This window comes from Castor canadensis, chromosome 16 (genome assembly GCF_047511655.1).
Source record: "Castor canadensis chromosome 16, mCasCan1.hap1v2, whole genome shotgun sequence".
Taxonomy (NCBI): Eukaryota; Metazoa; Chordata; class Mammalia; order Rodentia; family Castoridae; genus Castor; species Castor canadensis.
The window spans coordinates 41177553-41194794 of NC_133401.1; the positions used below are offsets into that span (position 1 = coordinate 41177553).

Sequence of the window (17242 nt, forward strand, 5' to 3'; positions counted from 1 at the left end):
TCTCCAGCCAGTCCAATCACTCAGAAAGACCCACTTCCCTAGACAGACCTGCTGACACTCTTGTTGACCCATTAGTAAACAGGAACTTGGTCACTAGGATGATTTTAAGTGTGGAGTTTCTAGGCTTGGAGCTCTGTGTGGAAGCCAACCACTAGAACCATTGCAAATGAGGTTTTCCAACCAAGCCGGCTTTACTCATTCACAAGACACTGACACTCTCCAGGGGGTCTTGGCAAAGCTATGTCAGCCAGGAAGCAGCAGAGTTGAAGTTCAAACCCAGGGCTGAGTGCCCAACTGGGATTTGGGCTGTCAGGTGACCAACAAAGAGTTGACTTTAGACAGTTGGCTGCCCTTGGCTTCAGTCTCTCCACTTTTAACATCCCTGGGCAGGAGGGTTGAAGGCACATTCTGGAGGCTCACTGGAGGCAATACCTCCGTCTAGTGGTGAGGGGAACACTGAAGAAATAACTTCAGGATGCTGGGCTAGAGGGTCAATTGTCAGACAGTCCTTAGAGACCAGCTTCCCCAGTCTGATGTCACAGACGATGCAACCAAAGTGCCATGAGCAAAAGGATCCAGACCAATGTCACATAGCTAGTCAGGAGCAGTTAGATAGGTAGAAAATATGCTCTGTGCATATTTTTTCTGTGCCTCACTTTGTGTTAGGCAGTGTGCTTGGTTCTTGGGAAACACTGGGGAGGAAGACAAAGTCCCTGACTGTTATGGACAGAATTGTGTCTTCTCAAAATTCATAAGTTGAAGTTCCAACCCCAGAGTTTCAGTATGCAATGAGTGGTATTTGGATAGAAGGTCCTTAAAGAGGTGACTCAGTTATATGAGATCATTTGTGTAGGCTCAAGTCCAATATGACTTGTGTCCTTACACAAAGATTAAGAAGCAGGAGCTCATGGTGGTGCATATCTGTAATCTCACCACTGAGAAAGCTAAGACAGGAAGCTCACAAATTCAAAGCCAACCTGAACTATATCGCAAGAAGAAGAAAGAGGAGGAGAAGGAAGAAAGAAAGAGAAGAAGAAGAAGAAGAAGAAGAAGAAGAAGAAGAAGAAGAAGAAGAAGAAGAAGGAGAAATTTTTTAATTTTTGTTTATTTATTTGTTTATTTTGCAGTACTGGGGCTTGAACTCAGGGCCTACACCTTGAGCCACTCCACCAGCCCTTTTTTGTGACAGGTTTTTTTTGAGATAGGGTCTCATGAACTATCTGCCCAGGCTGGCTTCTAACTGTGACCCTCCTGAGTAGCCAGGATTACAGGTGTGAGCCACTTGTGCCTGGCTTTATTTATTTTTTGAGACAGAGTCTTCCTGTGTTACCCAGGCTGCCTCAGCCTCCTGAGTACTGGGATTGTAGGCATGTACCAGCACTATGACATAGTAGGGTAACTATATTTGGCAACAATTAGTTTTATATTTCCAAGTAGCTCATAGAGGGAATTTTGAATATTCCCAACACAAAGAAATGATAAATGTTGGAGGTGATGGATATACTAAGTACCCCAGCTGATCCTTATACATTGTATACATATGTTGAAGTATTACATTGTAACCCACAAATATATACAATTATTATATATCTATTAAAAACATTTTTGGCAAAGTAGTAGCAGAGTTTTATTGAAAGTGAGAGACAACAAGTGAAAGCAGGAAAGTATACTTGTTAAGGAAGGGGGAGTAAGCTCTGAGTAGGGTGAATTAAGAGCACACCTTTAACTCAAGAGCCTAATTTTTTTCTTTTCTTTTCAGTACTAGGGCTTGAACTCAGGGCCAGCACCTTGAACCAGCCCTTTTTTTTTTTTTTGAAGGATTTTTTTCAAGATAGGGTCTCTCAGCCAGTATCAATGGATCACACCTGTAATCCTAACTACTCAGGAGGCAGAGATCAGTAGGATTGAGGTTCGAAGCCAGCCCAGGAAAATATTCACAAATAGTACAAATCTTAGGGCTTTGTACTTGCTTGGTAAGTGCTCTACCACATGAGCAACACCTCTAGCACTTTTTGCTCTGGTTATTTTGGAGGTAGGGTCTCACTTTTTGCCCGGGCCAGCCTGGACCATGATCCTCCTATTTTAAGCTTCCTGCTGTCAGCTGGGATGACAGGCACGATCCAAACACCCAGCTTTTTTCACTGAGATGGGTGGGGTCTTGCAAACTCTTTTGCCCAGCTGGCCTAGAACACTGATGTTCCCAATCTCAGCCTCCTCAAGTAGCTAGGATTGTGGGGTGTGAGCCACCCACACAACTTAATAAACTTTTTAAAGAAAGAGGAAGAGGGACTCCAACTCTCTTGCTGTGGTCCCTCTCCACAGGACTCCTTCCTGAACAATAAACCCTGTGCTAGTGTTAAAAAGAAAGAGGAAGAGACACCATAAATGCCCACACCCAGGGGAAATGTCATGTGAGGGACAGTAAAAAGGCAGTCATCTGCAAGTTTGGTTTCTCAGAAACCAAACCTGTTGGGCTGGGAATATCACTCAGTGTTGGTAGAGCACTTGCCTAGCATGAATGAGGTCCCAGGTTCCATCCCCAGCACTGCCAAAACAAAAACAAAAAAACACTTGTCAACACCTTCACCTCGGACTTCTTTAAGTGTGCAAAATTAAATTTCCATTGTTAAAGGCATTCAGTCTGTGTGCTTTGTTATAGCAGACCCAGCAAATGAATACACTCAGGGCTCCTATAGGCTCCTCTCCAGAGACAGTGAGTGAGGACTGAATGAGCTTGGAGAGTCTAGTGCCAGAGCTGTCATCTGGAACATCATGGGCGACTGCCAGGAGAAACAGGGTGACAGGAAAGAAATGGGTGGAGAGGGAGTGCCACATGAAGTACCAATGCCAGGAAAAAGTCCCCACGGTGGGAGAAAGCTTGTGTCCCAGGAACTGAGAGAAAGTGGGAAGCAGTTGGCAGGGTCTCTGAGGTTAGCAGAGCTCACCCTTAATAGGCCAAAGTAAGGAGTTTGAGAGGCTTGGGGCTATAGCTCAAGTAGCACGAATGAGGCAGAGTGGTAAAGTGCTTGCCTAAAATGCACCAAGTCCTGGGTGTGATTCCCCAGAACCAAGGAAGGAAGGAGGGGATGAAGGGAGGAAGGCAGGGAGGGAGGGAGGAAGGAAGGAAGGAAGGAAATTTGAGCAGGGTGTGGTGGCACACACTTGTAATTCTAGCCTTTAGGAGGCTGAGGTCAGCCTGAATTGTGAGTTTCAGGCCAGCCTGGGCTACAGTCTCAGAGGAAAAAAAAATTGTTTTTGGTTTTCCTCCTGAAAGCCATGAGGTGGAGAGGTCATCCAGAAGTGGCCACAATGCTTTTCCAGGTTCCTAACCATCACTAGGAACCTTAAGAAATTGAAGTTTAAAGTCTCCACAAATGCCAAGATTATATATATCCCTGTGGGTTTTCTTTTATTTTTTTTTCAACTTTTCTGACTCCAAAGTTTTGGATAAATTTATTGGTGCTGAACTTTTTTCTCTTTGGAGGCCTTGTGCTTCTGTCTTGCCAGCAAGGTGATCCCTCAGCGACTGAGCTGGTGCCCTGGTCAGGTTTCAAAAGCCATCTAGAAGCTTCCCAGGTGGTGGAAGTTTTAAGCAGAGGGACTGGCCACCATGTGTAGAAGAGGAGATGGCCTGTACACCTTCCCTGACTCCAGTTTCCTAATGGAGGTTCTGGCACTAGAACAGGGATTTTCAGACTACTTTTTATTACCAGGTTCCACAGGAAGATATATCCTTATTTACTTGTTGGGAGACTCATTTTCTGCTGTCCAGGCTGGTCTTATACTCCTGGGCTCAACTGATCCTCCCACCTCCCCTTCCTGAGTAGCTAGGCTACATCAAGCCCAGTTTAAAAAATATTTTTATGTGGTAGCCCAGTACACACACACACACACATTTCATAAAATGCTTACATTTCCCATTCTTTTCAACTTATTTTTTTTTTTTTGTAATTGAAAAAATTGTGAGTGTGACTTTCTGAATAGGAATCCAATAGCTCAGGAAATAATAGCAAGAATTAACTAATGAGATTGAATCAAATTTAAATTTTTCTGCACAGCAAAGGAAACAACTGAGTGAAGAAATAGCCTGCCGGGGCTGAGGATGTAGCTCAGTGGGTGTTTGCCTAACATTCAGGAGGCCCTTGGTTCTATGCCCAGTACCACAAAAGAGAAAGACAGCCTACAGAACAGGAGAAAAAACTTTGCCAGGCATTCATCTTGAGACAGATTAAATTAGGGACATGAGGCATAAAAACAAAAGCAAGTTAAAATTCAGGTCATCAAAAAACCAAGTGCCCGTGGCTCACGCCTGTAATTCTAGCTACTCAGGAGGCAGGGATCAGGAGGCTCATAGTTCGAAGTCAGCCTGGACAAATAGTTTAAGACACCCTATCTTGAAAGAAAACATCACAAAAAAAAAGGACTGGTAGAGTAAGTAACTCAAGGTATAGGCCCTGAGTTCAACCCCAGTACCAAAAACAAAAAAAAAAAAAAAGAAAGAAAAAAATTATAGAAAATGGAGGTTCCTCAGAAGACTAAAATCAGAACTGTCCTATGAATATATACTCCTGAGTATGAGTACATACACCCATGTTTATTTGCAGTACTATTCACAACAGCCAAGTAATGGAATCGGCCTAGGTGCCCATCAATAGATGTTATTGCTGGTTTTTTGAGGGTTTTGTTTTTTTGCATTACTGGGATTCAAACTCAGGGCCTTGTACTTGCTAAGTAGGCACTCTACCACTTGAGCCACATCCCCAATCCCCATCAATGGATGAATAAAGAAAATGTGACCTATATACACAATGGGGTTTTTATTCGGTGTTAAAGAAGAAAATTATGTTATTTGTAGGAAAATGGATGGAACTGGAGAACATGATATTAGTGAAGCAAGCCAGACTCATATTCGGAAAGTAGATTTAAAGAAAGACACGGAAGTAGAAAGTAGAGCGGGACTATTTGGAGGAGGGGGACAATAGAGAGTAATGGGGCTGTGACTATGATCAAGGTACAGTGTATATTTGCATGAAAAGTCCAAATGAAACCCATTATTTTGTACAGTTAACACACACTGACTAAAAATTATGGTTACTAACCATAAATAGATTTCACGACTCAGTAATGGTCTTGAACCACACCTGAAACCCAGCCCTGGAGCCACCCTCCTCACCAGACCCTGGTGCATTCCTCCCCAGAGGAGGCTATAAACTTGAACTAATGCCAAGTTCAGAAGACAGTAGGTATGCCCAGCCCAGATATCTGAGCTCCCCTCCTGGCCCCTGCCAATCCCTAGGAGGACAGGTCAGGATGCTCCCTGCTTCCTGGGGAAGGCCTGGCTCTGTGGCATCAGCAGGTGACATTTTTCTTTCCATTTGGTTACCTTCTGCATCCTATTTGTTAGTTCTAACCGTGGGGAGAGGACGTGTTATTAAGACCCTTTATATTACCCTATTTCCTTCTGCTTCTCAAATAAGGTGCAAGAACTGCCCCACCCACCCCTGTGTTAATATACAAATAAATATTTAAAAAGAATCAATGTCGGAAGAAGTACAATGTGAGTAAAAAGCCAAGACCTGCGGAGAGCAGCAGATATGTAACCAAAAGTAAAGGGGAGCCAAGGATAGAATCTGGGAAACAGAGGCAGGTGTACAAGGACCCATAAGGAGCTGAAGAGTTGTGACGCTATGGGGGAAGAGCCAGGACTGGCTGGACACTGAGGGTCTCAGGTTCTCTCTTCACCGATTGCCCCACGGCCCTCGTGGTGTCCCCTTCTGAAGGGCCACTAGACTGCTGTACTTCCAGGCCTTTTCCTGTTCCTACCTGTGCTCTATCTAAAAGCACTGGCAGTTGGGCCTAAACATCCTGATTCCTGATCCTGCATGTTTCCTCATCACACCCGGGACCCCAAGACTGCTGAATTTTGGCAGCCAAAAAGAGTCCGACGCCTGTGGCTCATGCCTGTCATCCTAGCTAATCAGGAGGCAGAGACCAGGAAGACCGCGATTCCAAGCCAGCCCGGAAAATAATTTGCGAGACCCTATCTCGAAAAAAACCATCACAAAAAAAAAAAGAAAGAAAGAAAAAAAAAAGGCTTGTGGAATAGCCCGAGGTGTAGCACCTGAGCCAAAAAAAGAAAAAAAAAAAAAAAGGCAGCCAAAGGATGGTAGTAGATGCTAGAGTAGAGTCAGGCTGTCACTCTTAGTCCCCTTTCTACCAACCCACAGGGGACTTGCTTCAATTTCCTCCTCCAGGTCTTGAGCGATGCTCAGGAAGCAGATTGCTTCCTGCTAGCTGAATCGCTGTACCAACATGCGACCCTAAGCAGGTTATTTATCTCCTACGTCTCAATTACCCCCTTCTGCAGAGTAACCGAAAGAAGCCGTGAAATAACCCCATGGCACCCAGCAAGCGCTCGGTGGATGCTCGCAAGACCCATTCTCCCTAGACATAACCTCCCGCAGCGCTGCACGCCGCAGCGGGCAGGGGGAGCGGATGCCCACCGCACGCCGGCCTAAGCCCCCCACCCGCATCGCCCGGTCGCGGGCGGCCAGTGCCGACAGCAGCGGTGCATTGTGGGGCTTGTAGTGCAGGGCTGGCTGGGTGGGTGGGCGCGGCAGTGGCAGTCGCAGCGGGGCCATCTTCCGCGGGCGGGCTCGACCTGGGACGCCCGCACCCGCGCCCTTCGCCCGGCCCAATGGCGCCGCGGCCACTCGGCCCCTTGGTGCTGGCGCTGGGCGGCGCCGCGGCCGTCCTCGGCTCGGTGCTCTTCATCCTTTGGAAAACCTACTTCGGGCGCGGACGGGAGAGGCGCTGGGACCGGGACGAGGCCTGGTGGGGAGCGGAGCCTGCTCGCCTCCCGCAGTGGGACGAGTGGGAGGTGAGTACCGGCCGGGGCCGCGGAGGGGCAGGACGGCCCTGGGTCTGCGCCTCCGCGCGCGTGACCGAGGGGCTTGACGGCGGCCCTGCCCTGTGAGCGCCAGAAGCGCCTCGGCACGTGGAGGGCAGTCATGGAGTTCGGGAACCGAGGAGCCAGTGCGCCAGGGCGGGTGTGGGTGGCGTCGCCATGCGACACCGCAGGACTTGGCCTTTCCCGCCGGCAAATGCCAGAACCCCAACCACAGAGCCCTCGAGGCCCGAACCGGTCGGCCCGCGCCGGCCTGGCGCCTGCGCAGTGCGCGCAGCGCTTCCGCCCGGGAAGATACCGGGAGAAGGCCCCGCCCCGGCCTGGCGCCTGCGCAGTGCACGCAGCGCTTCCGCCCGGTGGGACTGTGCGGCGCCCGCGGTCCTGACTCGTGGGGGATTACACTCTGCGGAAGTCCGGGCTCCGCAAGAGGAGGAACGTGCCTGAGATCATTCCTGGGAACGCCGAAAGAGCGGGTTTGCAATCCAGGACTCCAAAGGCAGCGTTCTTCCCATTCCTGCAGACCACGTCCCTGGACGGGTGGAGGGCCGATGTGCGCTGTGGTGCCTTCAGTGGTCCCTGGAAAGGGTCAGGCGGGAGGTTGGCAAGCACAGCCTGACCTCTGCCCCACAGCCCGAGGACGAGGAGGAGGAGGAGGAGCCGGCGCTGGAAGAGCTGGAGCAGCGCGAGGTGTTGGTGTTGGGGCTGGATGGCTCTGGGAAGAGCACGTTCCTGCGTGTGCTGTCCGGGAAGCCACCGCTGGAAGGCCACATCCCCACTTGGGGTTTCAACTCTGTGCGGCTGCCCACCAAGGACTTCGAGGTGGACCTGCTAGAGAGTGAGCACAGACCCCACCTCCCATGCTATCTCCCCGTCGCCACTGCTGGAGCCATGCTTGGGTTCTTTGGAGGGAAGGGGGGAGCCCAAAATGCACATCTGAGCATCACACTTCCCTGTCTAAAACCCTCCCCACTATGCACAAGATCCAGTCCAAGCTCTAGCCTGGCAGTTAGGGCCTTTTGTGATCAGGGTCTCCAAATTGGTCACCCTCGCCTCTACTGAAGCACACATGCCTAACTGAATAAAAACAGCTAAGGTTCAGGCACCAAGCCCTTGAAGGTGTTACTAACAAAATCCTTCCAGCAACTCCATAAAATATTACTACCCAAGGACATTAAGTATTTGGCCCCTGAAAGAAAAGTAAATAAAACTTTACTATTCTCAGCATTCATAGGAAGAAACTCAGTCCCAACCAGTTAGATCACTTATCCAAGTCACTGAGCTTTCGTGTGCTCCAGTGCACAATGTGTGCTCCAGACCTTTGAGAAAGCACGATGCCCCATTGCTTATTTCTGAAGCGTACTTGCTGGTATCTTTCTTATCTCCGTTCTTGGCATGTACTCTTCCTTCGGTCTGGAATGCCCTTCTTCCCTTGATAACTGCTACTCATCCTTCAAGCATTAGTTCCCAAGCTGTGTTAAGGCTCCCCTGGCCTCCTTTGGCTTCAGTATTTGCCACACGGCTACCCTGTGCCTCTGACTAGGCCATGAGCAGCTTGGGCACAGACTGGTCTGATCTATCTCTGGCCCCAAGGGCTCAGCCTCAGGTAGTTACCTGCCAAAGCTTACTGAATGAGTGATCAGAGAGGGTCTTGAGGAGACCCCTGCCCTTAGTCGTAGGTTCTTGGGATTTGGGAAGGGAATGGCAGAGAGAGTATTGAGTAAGCAGCAGTACTTAGCCACCTGTGTCTGACCCCTGTCTCTGTGGGGAGAACAGGACTTCCTGCAAGCCACAGTACTCAAACTATAAAAAACGGGTAGATTTAGTTCAGTCATAGGTGGTGAAGTTGGACTTTGAGGTCCTGTTTACTGGAGTGGGCTTAGTTCATCTGGTCTCAGGCACTTGCTTCCTGGCTTGGCCATGTCTTTTCTCCCTGGTTATAGCAAGCATTGACTTTCACCTGGGATTCTGGTCTTCCCATCACAGAGAGAAAGGGATACTTGTGAAGTGGGAGCTTTGTACTTAAAGCCTTGTCTGTTTGGCAGAGACAGTATCTCTTCTTCTCCAGCCCTGGGAGAAATGAATGGGTGTTTTCATATACCTTAGGTTTTGGCAGGTAACAGTCCAGGCTGTCAGTACAACAACCTCCCTGGTTTTGCTGCTTCTGTTTCTGTCCCCAGTGTCAGCCAGAGGTGTCTTCCAGAAACCATGTCAGATCATGTAATTCTTGTTTAAAACCCTTAAGGAGCTCACTGTGGCCTTAACAGCCCTAGACAGTCCACCCTGGCCAGCACCACCTTGGCCTACCTTCTCTTTCTTAATACCTCACACTTGCTCTTCTCTCTGTCTGGGGTGCTTTTCTCTGCCTCTTGCTATGGCTAGCTTCTCATCCTAGACTCAGCTCACCTGCTGTCTCCTTGGGCAGACTTTCTCAGACTACCCAATCCAAAGCTGACCCCTGCCCCCAGCCACCTTCTCCCTGTTCTGTTTTATTTCCTTCCTTTTTGGACTTATGTTATTGTCTGGTCCGTCTGTGTATCACAAGCACCAAGGTCAGTGCTTGGCACTTGGTAATCACTCAGTAAATACTTGATGAGTACGAATGCCTGCTGTGTGCCAGGCATCGTACTAAAGGCTTTGGGAGACCCGGAGTTAAATGTCTCTGACTGTTGGAGCTTAGAGTCTACAAGTGTCAGAGCAGAACCAGAAACACTGGGATGCAGGGTGACCATGGGACTGAGCAGACGGGCAGAGAAAAACAGAAAGGCAACCCCAGGTGGGGACACTACAGCCAACCTTGTGTTGGTGGGATTGAGAATGGCACTTCCAGGGAAAGAAAAAGGGCATGATGAGACTGCGTGGGGGAAACTTGAGGGCAGAATGACTGTGCATAGGCAAAACAGAGTCCTGACTTTTCTAAGCCTTGGGACTCCTAGTTTCTGATCACAGCCATCACTGACCTGGAAGGGGCAAGGCAGCTCAGGAGAGAGAACTGAAGAGTACCATTTGTAGAACACCCATTTGTCAGTCCTATGAAGGGTACATTGCATGTGGTACCTTTGGGTTTTTACTGCAACCTTGTAGGTAGTTCACTGAGAGGAGACATGCTCAAAAGTACTGACTTGTCCTAAGTGACCCAGCTATCAGAGATGGAGCCAATCTTGGCTCTGATTGGCTCTGGACTCTGTGGTCCTTTCCTTGCCCCTGGCTGCTGGAACCTTGGGAAGCTGTGGGTGGACCACCAAACTCCAGGAAGGCTCTGAGCTGGCCACTGGCCTCTCCTCAGTTGGTGGCAGCCAGAACCTGCGCTTCTACTGGAAGGAGTTTGTGAATGAGGTAGACGTGCTGGTGTTTGTGGTAGACTCGGCTGACCGGCTTCGATTGCCCTGGGCCCGGCAGGAGCTTCACAAGCTGCTGGACAAAGATCCTGACCTTCCTGTCGTCATAGTGGCCAACAAGCAGGTGAGGCCCATGGGAGGCTGCTAAAGCCAGGTGGGTGTGTGCTCACAAATGCCTGGGTGGGGGCAGGGAGCACTGTAGGATTTGGGACAGATACTGTCCCCCCACCCCTTCTGCATGTGCTCATTTCCCATCCTGACCTCTGTCTTCTTTCCTCTTGGCCTCCATGTCCTCTGTCTCCTTAGAGAGGTGGAAGGAATAATTAAGTGCCTACTATATGGAAGGCACAGACTGGGTTTGGTTTTTTGTCATTGCTGGGGTTTGAACTCAGGTCCTTGTGCTTGATAGACAGGTACTCTGCCACTTGAGCCATTCCACCAGTCCCATGTTTGTTTGGTTGGTTTGGTTTGGTTTTTTGTGGTACTGGGGATTGAACCCTAGGGCTTCACACGTGCTAGGCAAAGGCTTTTCCACTAAGCTACATCTCCAGCCCTTATGTTTTATTTTGTTTTTCTTTTTTGAGACAGGGTCTTACTGTAACCCAGGCTAGTCTTGAACTTTTATCCTACTGCCTCAGCCTCCCAAGTACTGGGATTACAAGTGTGTACCAGCACGCCCAGCTCCCAGGTATAATTTTGAATGACATTTGTTTTGTTGGGGCAGAACTGGGATTTGAACTCAAGGCCTTGCCCTCACTAGACAGGTGTGCTACCATTTGAGCCATGCCCCCAGTCCTTTTTCACTTTAGTTATTTTTCAGGTAGGGTCTAGAGTTTGGAGGCTGGCCTCAGCCCATGTGCCTTCTGTCTACAGCCTCCAGAGTGGCTAGGATGTCAGGGGCATACCCCTTGATTGAGATGGGGTCTTGCTACCTTTTTGCCCAGGCTGGCCATGAACCACAGTCCTCCCAATCTCTTGGTAGCTGGGATTTTAGGCATGAGCCATCACACCCATGACATTTCTTTGAATGACTTTTTTTTTTTTGACAGTACAGGGATTTGAACTCAAGGCCTGATGTTTGCTAGGCATTCACTCTACTGCTTGAGCCACTCTGCCAGCCCTGTTTTGTGTTAGATATTTTCAAGATAGGGTCTTGTAAACTGTTGCCCAAACTATTTGACTAGGCTGGGTTTGAACCTCTGTCCTCCTGATTTTTGCCTCCTGAGTAGCTAGGATTATAGATGTGAGCCACTGGCATCAGCTTGAATGACATTGCTTATTGGGCTTCCGTTGACCCTACGAGGAATAGAATATTATTCAGATGGGAATCTGAAGCTTATACAGGTTTGTAATCGCCCCAAGGTTGTACAAGATAGTGGTTTCGGGATGTCTGTGTCCAAAACCATGCCTTTGCACCCTGCCGTGCTCTTGCAACTTTTGGTCCTAGACCAGAGAGCTATTGTTGGAAAGTAAAAGAAATAGAGCAGGTTATATAATAATAATATTTATTGTGAGCTTGCAGTGTTCCAGGTACAGTACTAAGCACCTGACAATCATTACCTCATTTCAGTTCTACAAAAACTCGAGATAGGGTCCTGCTGTCATCCCAAAATGCCTGAAGTTACAGCTGTGGCAGAGCCAAGACTTGAACTCAGGTCTTCCTCAGAGTTCCTGCTGTTGGGCTGAGGATGTAGCTCAGTGGTAGGCGCTTGCCAAGTATGCATTAGGCCCTGGATTTCATCCCCAGCATGGGGTGGGGGTGGGGAGAGAAGAAAAAAAAATTCTGCTCTTGACCATTTTACTATATCTTTCCTAAGTGCCAGAGGGCTGCCTTCTCCCAGCAGTCCTCTGGATCACAGATCTTCAGTGCCATCCTGAACACCAGGACAAACTGACACAGAACAGAGCCCTGTCATATTCCCTGTGGCCTGTACCCATGAGCCTCTGAGAACTGGAGGATGTTTGCCAACTGGCTTCAGATAGAAGCTGCATGTTTTTGACCTCAGATTTACCGTGCTGATCAGGAGACACTTGACAGTTATTTGTAATTATGGTGGCCATATGTCCTAGTCTACCTGGGATAGCCCCTATTTAGCCCTGCTGTTTTTATGTCACTAACAGTGCCCTCTGAGCCTCAGAAGTACCTTGGTTTTAGATAATGAGTGAGATCATCATTCTATTTACACACTGATTTATAGCGGGTTTGTACCTACAGGAGACAACACCTAATTTGTAGCAGGGTTTATTCTTTTTCTTTTTTTTTTTTTTGGTGAGAGTGAGGTGTGAACTCAGGGCAAAGCAGGTACTCTACCTCTTGAGCCACACCTCCAGGCCATTTTGCTCTGGTTATTTTGGAGATGGGGTCTTGTGAACTATGCGTGGGCTGGCCTCGAACTATTATCCTCCCGATCTCAGCCTCACAAGTAGCTGGGATTACAGACATGCATACTTGGCTCTTTTTTCCTTTAAAAAATTTTTTTCTTCTTTTTCTTTTTTTTTTTTTCTTGCTGTACTGGGGTTTTGAATTCAAAGCCTTGCATGCTTGCTATGTAGGTACTCTACCACTTGAGCCACTCCACCAGCCCACGTTGGGTATTTTCAAGATAGGGTCTTGTGAACTATTTGCCTAGACTGGCTTCAAGCCACAGTCCTCCTGTTCTCTACCTCCCAAGTAGCCAGGACTACAGGCATGAGCCACCAGCACCTGGCTATTATCTTTTTATGGTACTTTTGAACCTACAGGATAACAACTAAGATTGTAGCATTCTATGACTTGCTCCAAGAAAAAAATCATTCTTGGGCAAGGGTTGAAATTAAAATGTATCATCACCAGCCTTGCTACCTAGTGATCTCTTTGATTTTATTTTTGTTATCATATTGTTGTACTGCAGTGCATTGTGACATTTCAAAAATGCTTACGGTATATCTTAGTTAGACTCACCCCTCCATCATTCTCCTTTATCCCTGCTCCCCACCTTCTTAGAATATTTTCAACAGTGGTCTCTTTTTCCTCTAGCTAGTTTCTAGGGATATTGTCTGGGTGACCCCACTATTAAGTATAAAAAATGGAGCAGGGATTCCTATAAGAGTCAAAATGTTGATTATCAAACCAACATGAGCTGGTTTGGAACCTGGCTCTGTCACTTATCACTGTTACCGAGCTAACTGACTTCACCTCTCTGCACCAACTTCCTCATCAATTAGGTGGAGACAGTGAGAATCAAGTGAGACTAAGTAGGTAAGTGTCTGTCAAAATGCCTAACAAGGAGGGCTCTGTTTTACTATGGTGGCCAACAATGCAATGAAGAGAGGTTGGTGTAATGAGAGGGATGAAGGACAGAGCACTGAGGTTATCCTAAGCGATTCAGAGGCAACTCCTAGGCCCTTGGACCCTGATGTTCCTCCAGGCAGCCAAAGGATAATTTATTTCATGGGTGACAACGGTGACGTGTGTTGGGAAACACTGTCAGCTGTACACCAACTGACTTCTGTTCCCCCAGGACCTCAATGAGGCCATGAGCATGGTGGAGCTGCAGCAGGAGCTGGACCTGCAGGCCATTGACAGCCAGCGGGAGGTTTTCCTCTTGGCAGCCAGCATTGCCCCTGCAGGACCTGGCTTTGAAGAACCCGGCACTGTGCACATCTGGAAGCTACTCTTGGAGCTTCTCTCCTAGGCTGGAGCCAGCTGCTCACCACCCAGCCTTGGGGACCACAGTTCTGCTGCCTGCTACTTCATCATCAGCCTGGGCCTAGGGCAGGGGCCATGTGGCAACACTTCCCATCTCCCCTTCTTGCCCTTTCAAGGGCAAGGCTAAGAACCATGTAGAAGCCTTCCTGGTGTGGTGGCCATGAGGCTGGAGCAGGGAGGTTGGTGAGGCAGAGCATGGGAGAAGGTGGTGTCTGGCTTATTCTAGGTCAGAGTGTGGATCCAGCATTCCCTGCTCTTAACCTGCACACTCAGATGCTCAGTGGGCCCATTCCTCCCCTTCCTGCAGGTTTCAGTGATAAAGAGCTAGTATAGGTGTCACAAGTGCTCCTGGAGTCTCCAGCTCTTCCAGTGTATACTGTGCCTTCCTGGTAACTTCATTCACTTATGGTACAGACAGGTTCCAGGTGGTTAACAGTGAGTTCTTGCTTCCAGGCCTGCATTGTCCTCCAACCCCTGCTCTGCCTAACTGGCTCTGCCTCTTTGACCCCATTGGCCATCATTTTTCAAGGGACATTTCCGTGTTTTTTCTAACTGCCAGCCATGGGGGTATGAAGTACTAGGATAAACCCTAGCAGGGAGCTTGATGAACACCTGCTTTTAAGGCCTGACCTCTTGTGACCAAACAGAAGGGGTGAAAGATGAGTTTTCCTTCTGGCTTAGAGACAGGTCCTATTCTTGTAGTAACTGTGCCAGTGCCCATGTTTACATAAGTCTGGGCAAGGACAGAGCCCAAATTCACATCCCTGGAATAAGGTGATTGTCTACAGCTGGGGGCCAGCCTCAGAACTCTATTTTATTTATTTATTTATGTATTTATCAAAGAAACAGGCCAAAGTTCTAGGTTCTGTTTCTAGGTGCTGTAATCAAAACTCTAGGAGACTGTCGTAGAAAATTTGAAACTGAGTAAAAGAGCTAGAATCATGAATGACATTGAAGGGCTGGTGGAGTGGTTCAAATGATAGAGCACCTGCCTAGCAAGCATGAGACCCTGAGTTCAAACCCTAGTGCCACCAAAAAAAAAAAAAAAAAGAACAAATGACATCGAGATAAGCTTACAGGGATCAATGGAGACAGAGCTGTAGCTCCCCTCCCACCAGCCTTTGAGACTGTAATTGACACTATATTTCACACTGATTCACATGAACTCCACCATGTGGCCTAGTATATTAGAGGAACACAAAGACTTCTGGGTAGATAACAAATGACTCTGAGAGAGAAATCTCTTATGTGAATCCAATAGACAGAAATAGCAGCCCAACCAACAGGGTGACCTTGGGCACATCACTCAGCCTTCAGGGACCATTTATTCCACAGAAAATGCAAAGTTGGACAGAATTCTGGGGTTCTCTCCAGGACACATCCATGATTCTTCTGGGTGCAGTGATCAACCAGCTTAAAGACTGTCTGTGTTGGTGCAGGCAAAAGAAGGAACCTTTTGTCTGTCAGGAGCCACATTTGGACTAGTTTTTTCTTTAAGGCGCTGTCCCACTCAAGTTTGTTTTCTAAAGTGAGAATAGATTGTGTGACTTTGTTTCATTTGACATTTACCCAGCATGCTTCAATACCATACTACAGCCAGGCAAGAAGAGGCACCCCAAGAGGCAGTGGGTAAGAAGCTTCAAAAACCCGAATAAATGAGCAAAATCATTGGAAGAGTGGCCCACCAAGCCACTGGGCTTTGGGCACATCAGAATGGAATGGCTGTTCTTTGAGATGCTAATTTCTTTTCTGCAGTAAGAAGTGGTTTTTCTGCTTTTATATTAAATGTTTAAGGAATGACATGGGTTTTTAGAATAACCTTTAAAACTCTGCTGCCAACTTTTCATCTTGTCACTGGAAGGGTGAGAAACTTTGTGTCTCTCTTCTGTGAACTGTTCTCCAGCACTTGAAGGTTTCTGTGGAACCAGCACTGATTGTTAGAGGGACCCTTTTTTCCTAACTAAGATCTGCATTTGCCAGGCACTAGTAGCTCACGCCTATAATCCCAGCTACTCAGGAGGATCATGGTTTGAAGTCAGCCTGGGCTAATAGTTTGCAAGACCCTATCTTGAAAAAACCCATTACAAGAAAAGGCTGGTGGAATGGTTCAAGCAGTAAGAGCACCTGCCTAGCAAGTATAAGGCCCTGAGTTCAACCCCCAGCACTATCTAAAAAAACAAGCAAAGATCTGCCTATCCCTAATGAATATCATGTAGTATAATTTTTAGTTTCCAAAGTAAACTTGAATAAAGTTTTCACTATGTCTCCCAAAGCTGTTTTTATCAAAACCACGCTGAATCTCAGGTGCCAGTGGCACACAGCACTGAAGGTCCAGAGTGCCACCCATACCCAGTCCTTGTACAGAATGTAGGCATTCCAGTGGCCTCTGGTGAGGCTGCCAGCGTGTCCTCCAGGCAGTACCTGTTGGGGCTCCCCTGCCCCATTTTCTGCCACAACTAGACTGGGCAAAGTAGGGGACTGGGCCTTCTTCCGAACCTTCCCTGTTCCAAAATAAGACTTACTGTACTGAGGTCCCAACCATCTGCCTCTGGGAATCAGTCTGATTGCCTGCAGCTCTTCCCCTCAAAGTGGGGTTCCCACCTGTGCTGGGATCATTCACCTGGCACTGAGGACCTTTGTTCCTTTTATTTACTTGGCATTGCTGGGGATCACCAGGGCTTCATGCACACTAAGCTCTACTACTGAGATATACTTTGAACCCCTGGGCTTTGTTCTTTTTTTTTCTATTATTATTCATATGTGCATACAAGGCTTGGGTCATTTCTCCCCCCTGCCCCCACCCCCTCCCTTACCACCCACTCCACCCCTCCCTCTCCCCCCCACCCCCTCAATACCCAGCAGAAACTATTTTGCCCTTATTTCTAATTTTGTTGTAGAGAGAGTATAAGCAATAATAGGAAGGAACAAAGGTTTTTGCTGGTTGAGATAAGGATAGCTATACAGGGCATTGACTCACGTTGATTTCCTGTGCGTGTGTGTTACCTTCTAGGTTAATTCTTTTTGATCTAACCTTTTCTCTAGTTCCTGGTCCCCTTTTCCTATTGGCCTCAGTTGCTTTTAAGGTATCTGCTTTAGTTTCTCTGCGTTAAGGGCAACAAATGCTAGCTAATTTTTATAGGTGTCTCACCTATCCCCACACCTCCCTTATGTGCTCTCGCTTTTATCATGTGCTCAAAGTCCAATCCCATTGTTGTGTTTGCTGGGCTTTGTTCTTAAGAGTTACTGAAATGAAACTATGCCTCTGGGATTTTCCATTCTCCAACATGTGACCAACCACCTCTAAGAGCCACC

At 47.8% G+C, this 17242-nt stretch overlaps 1 protein-coding gene across 1 annotated transcript; it reads left to right on the top strand.

The window, feature by feature from the left end:
• The first annotated feature begins 6616 nt into the window (after positions 1-6616).
• Positions 6617-16195, top strand: Arl10 (ARF like GTPase 10). The gene is made up of 4 exons (XM_020171068.2): positions 6617-6880; positions 7538-7742; positions 10191-10366; positions 13743-16195. The coding sequence occupies exons 1-4, from the start codon at positions 6698-6700 to the stop codon at positions 13914-13916; spliced, it is 738 nt and encodes a 245-aa protein (XP_020026657.2). The 5' UTR covers positions 6617-6697; the 3' UTR covers positions 13917-16195.
• The last annotated feature ends 1047 nt before the right edge of the window (positions 16196-17242 follow it).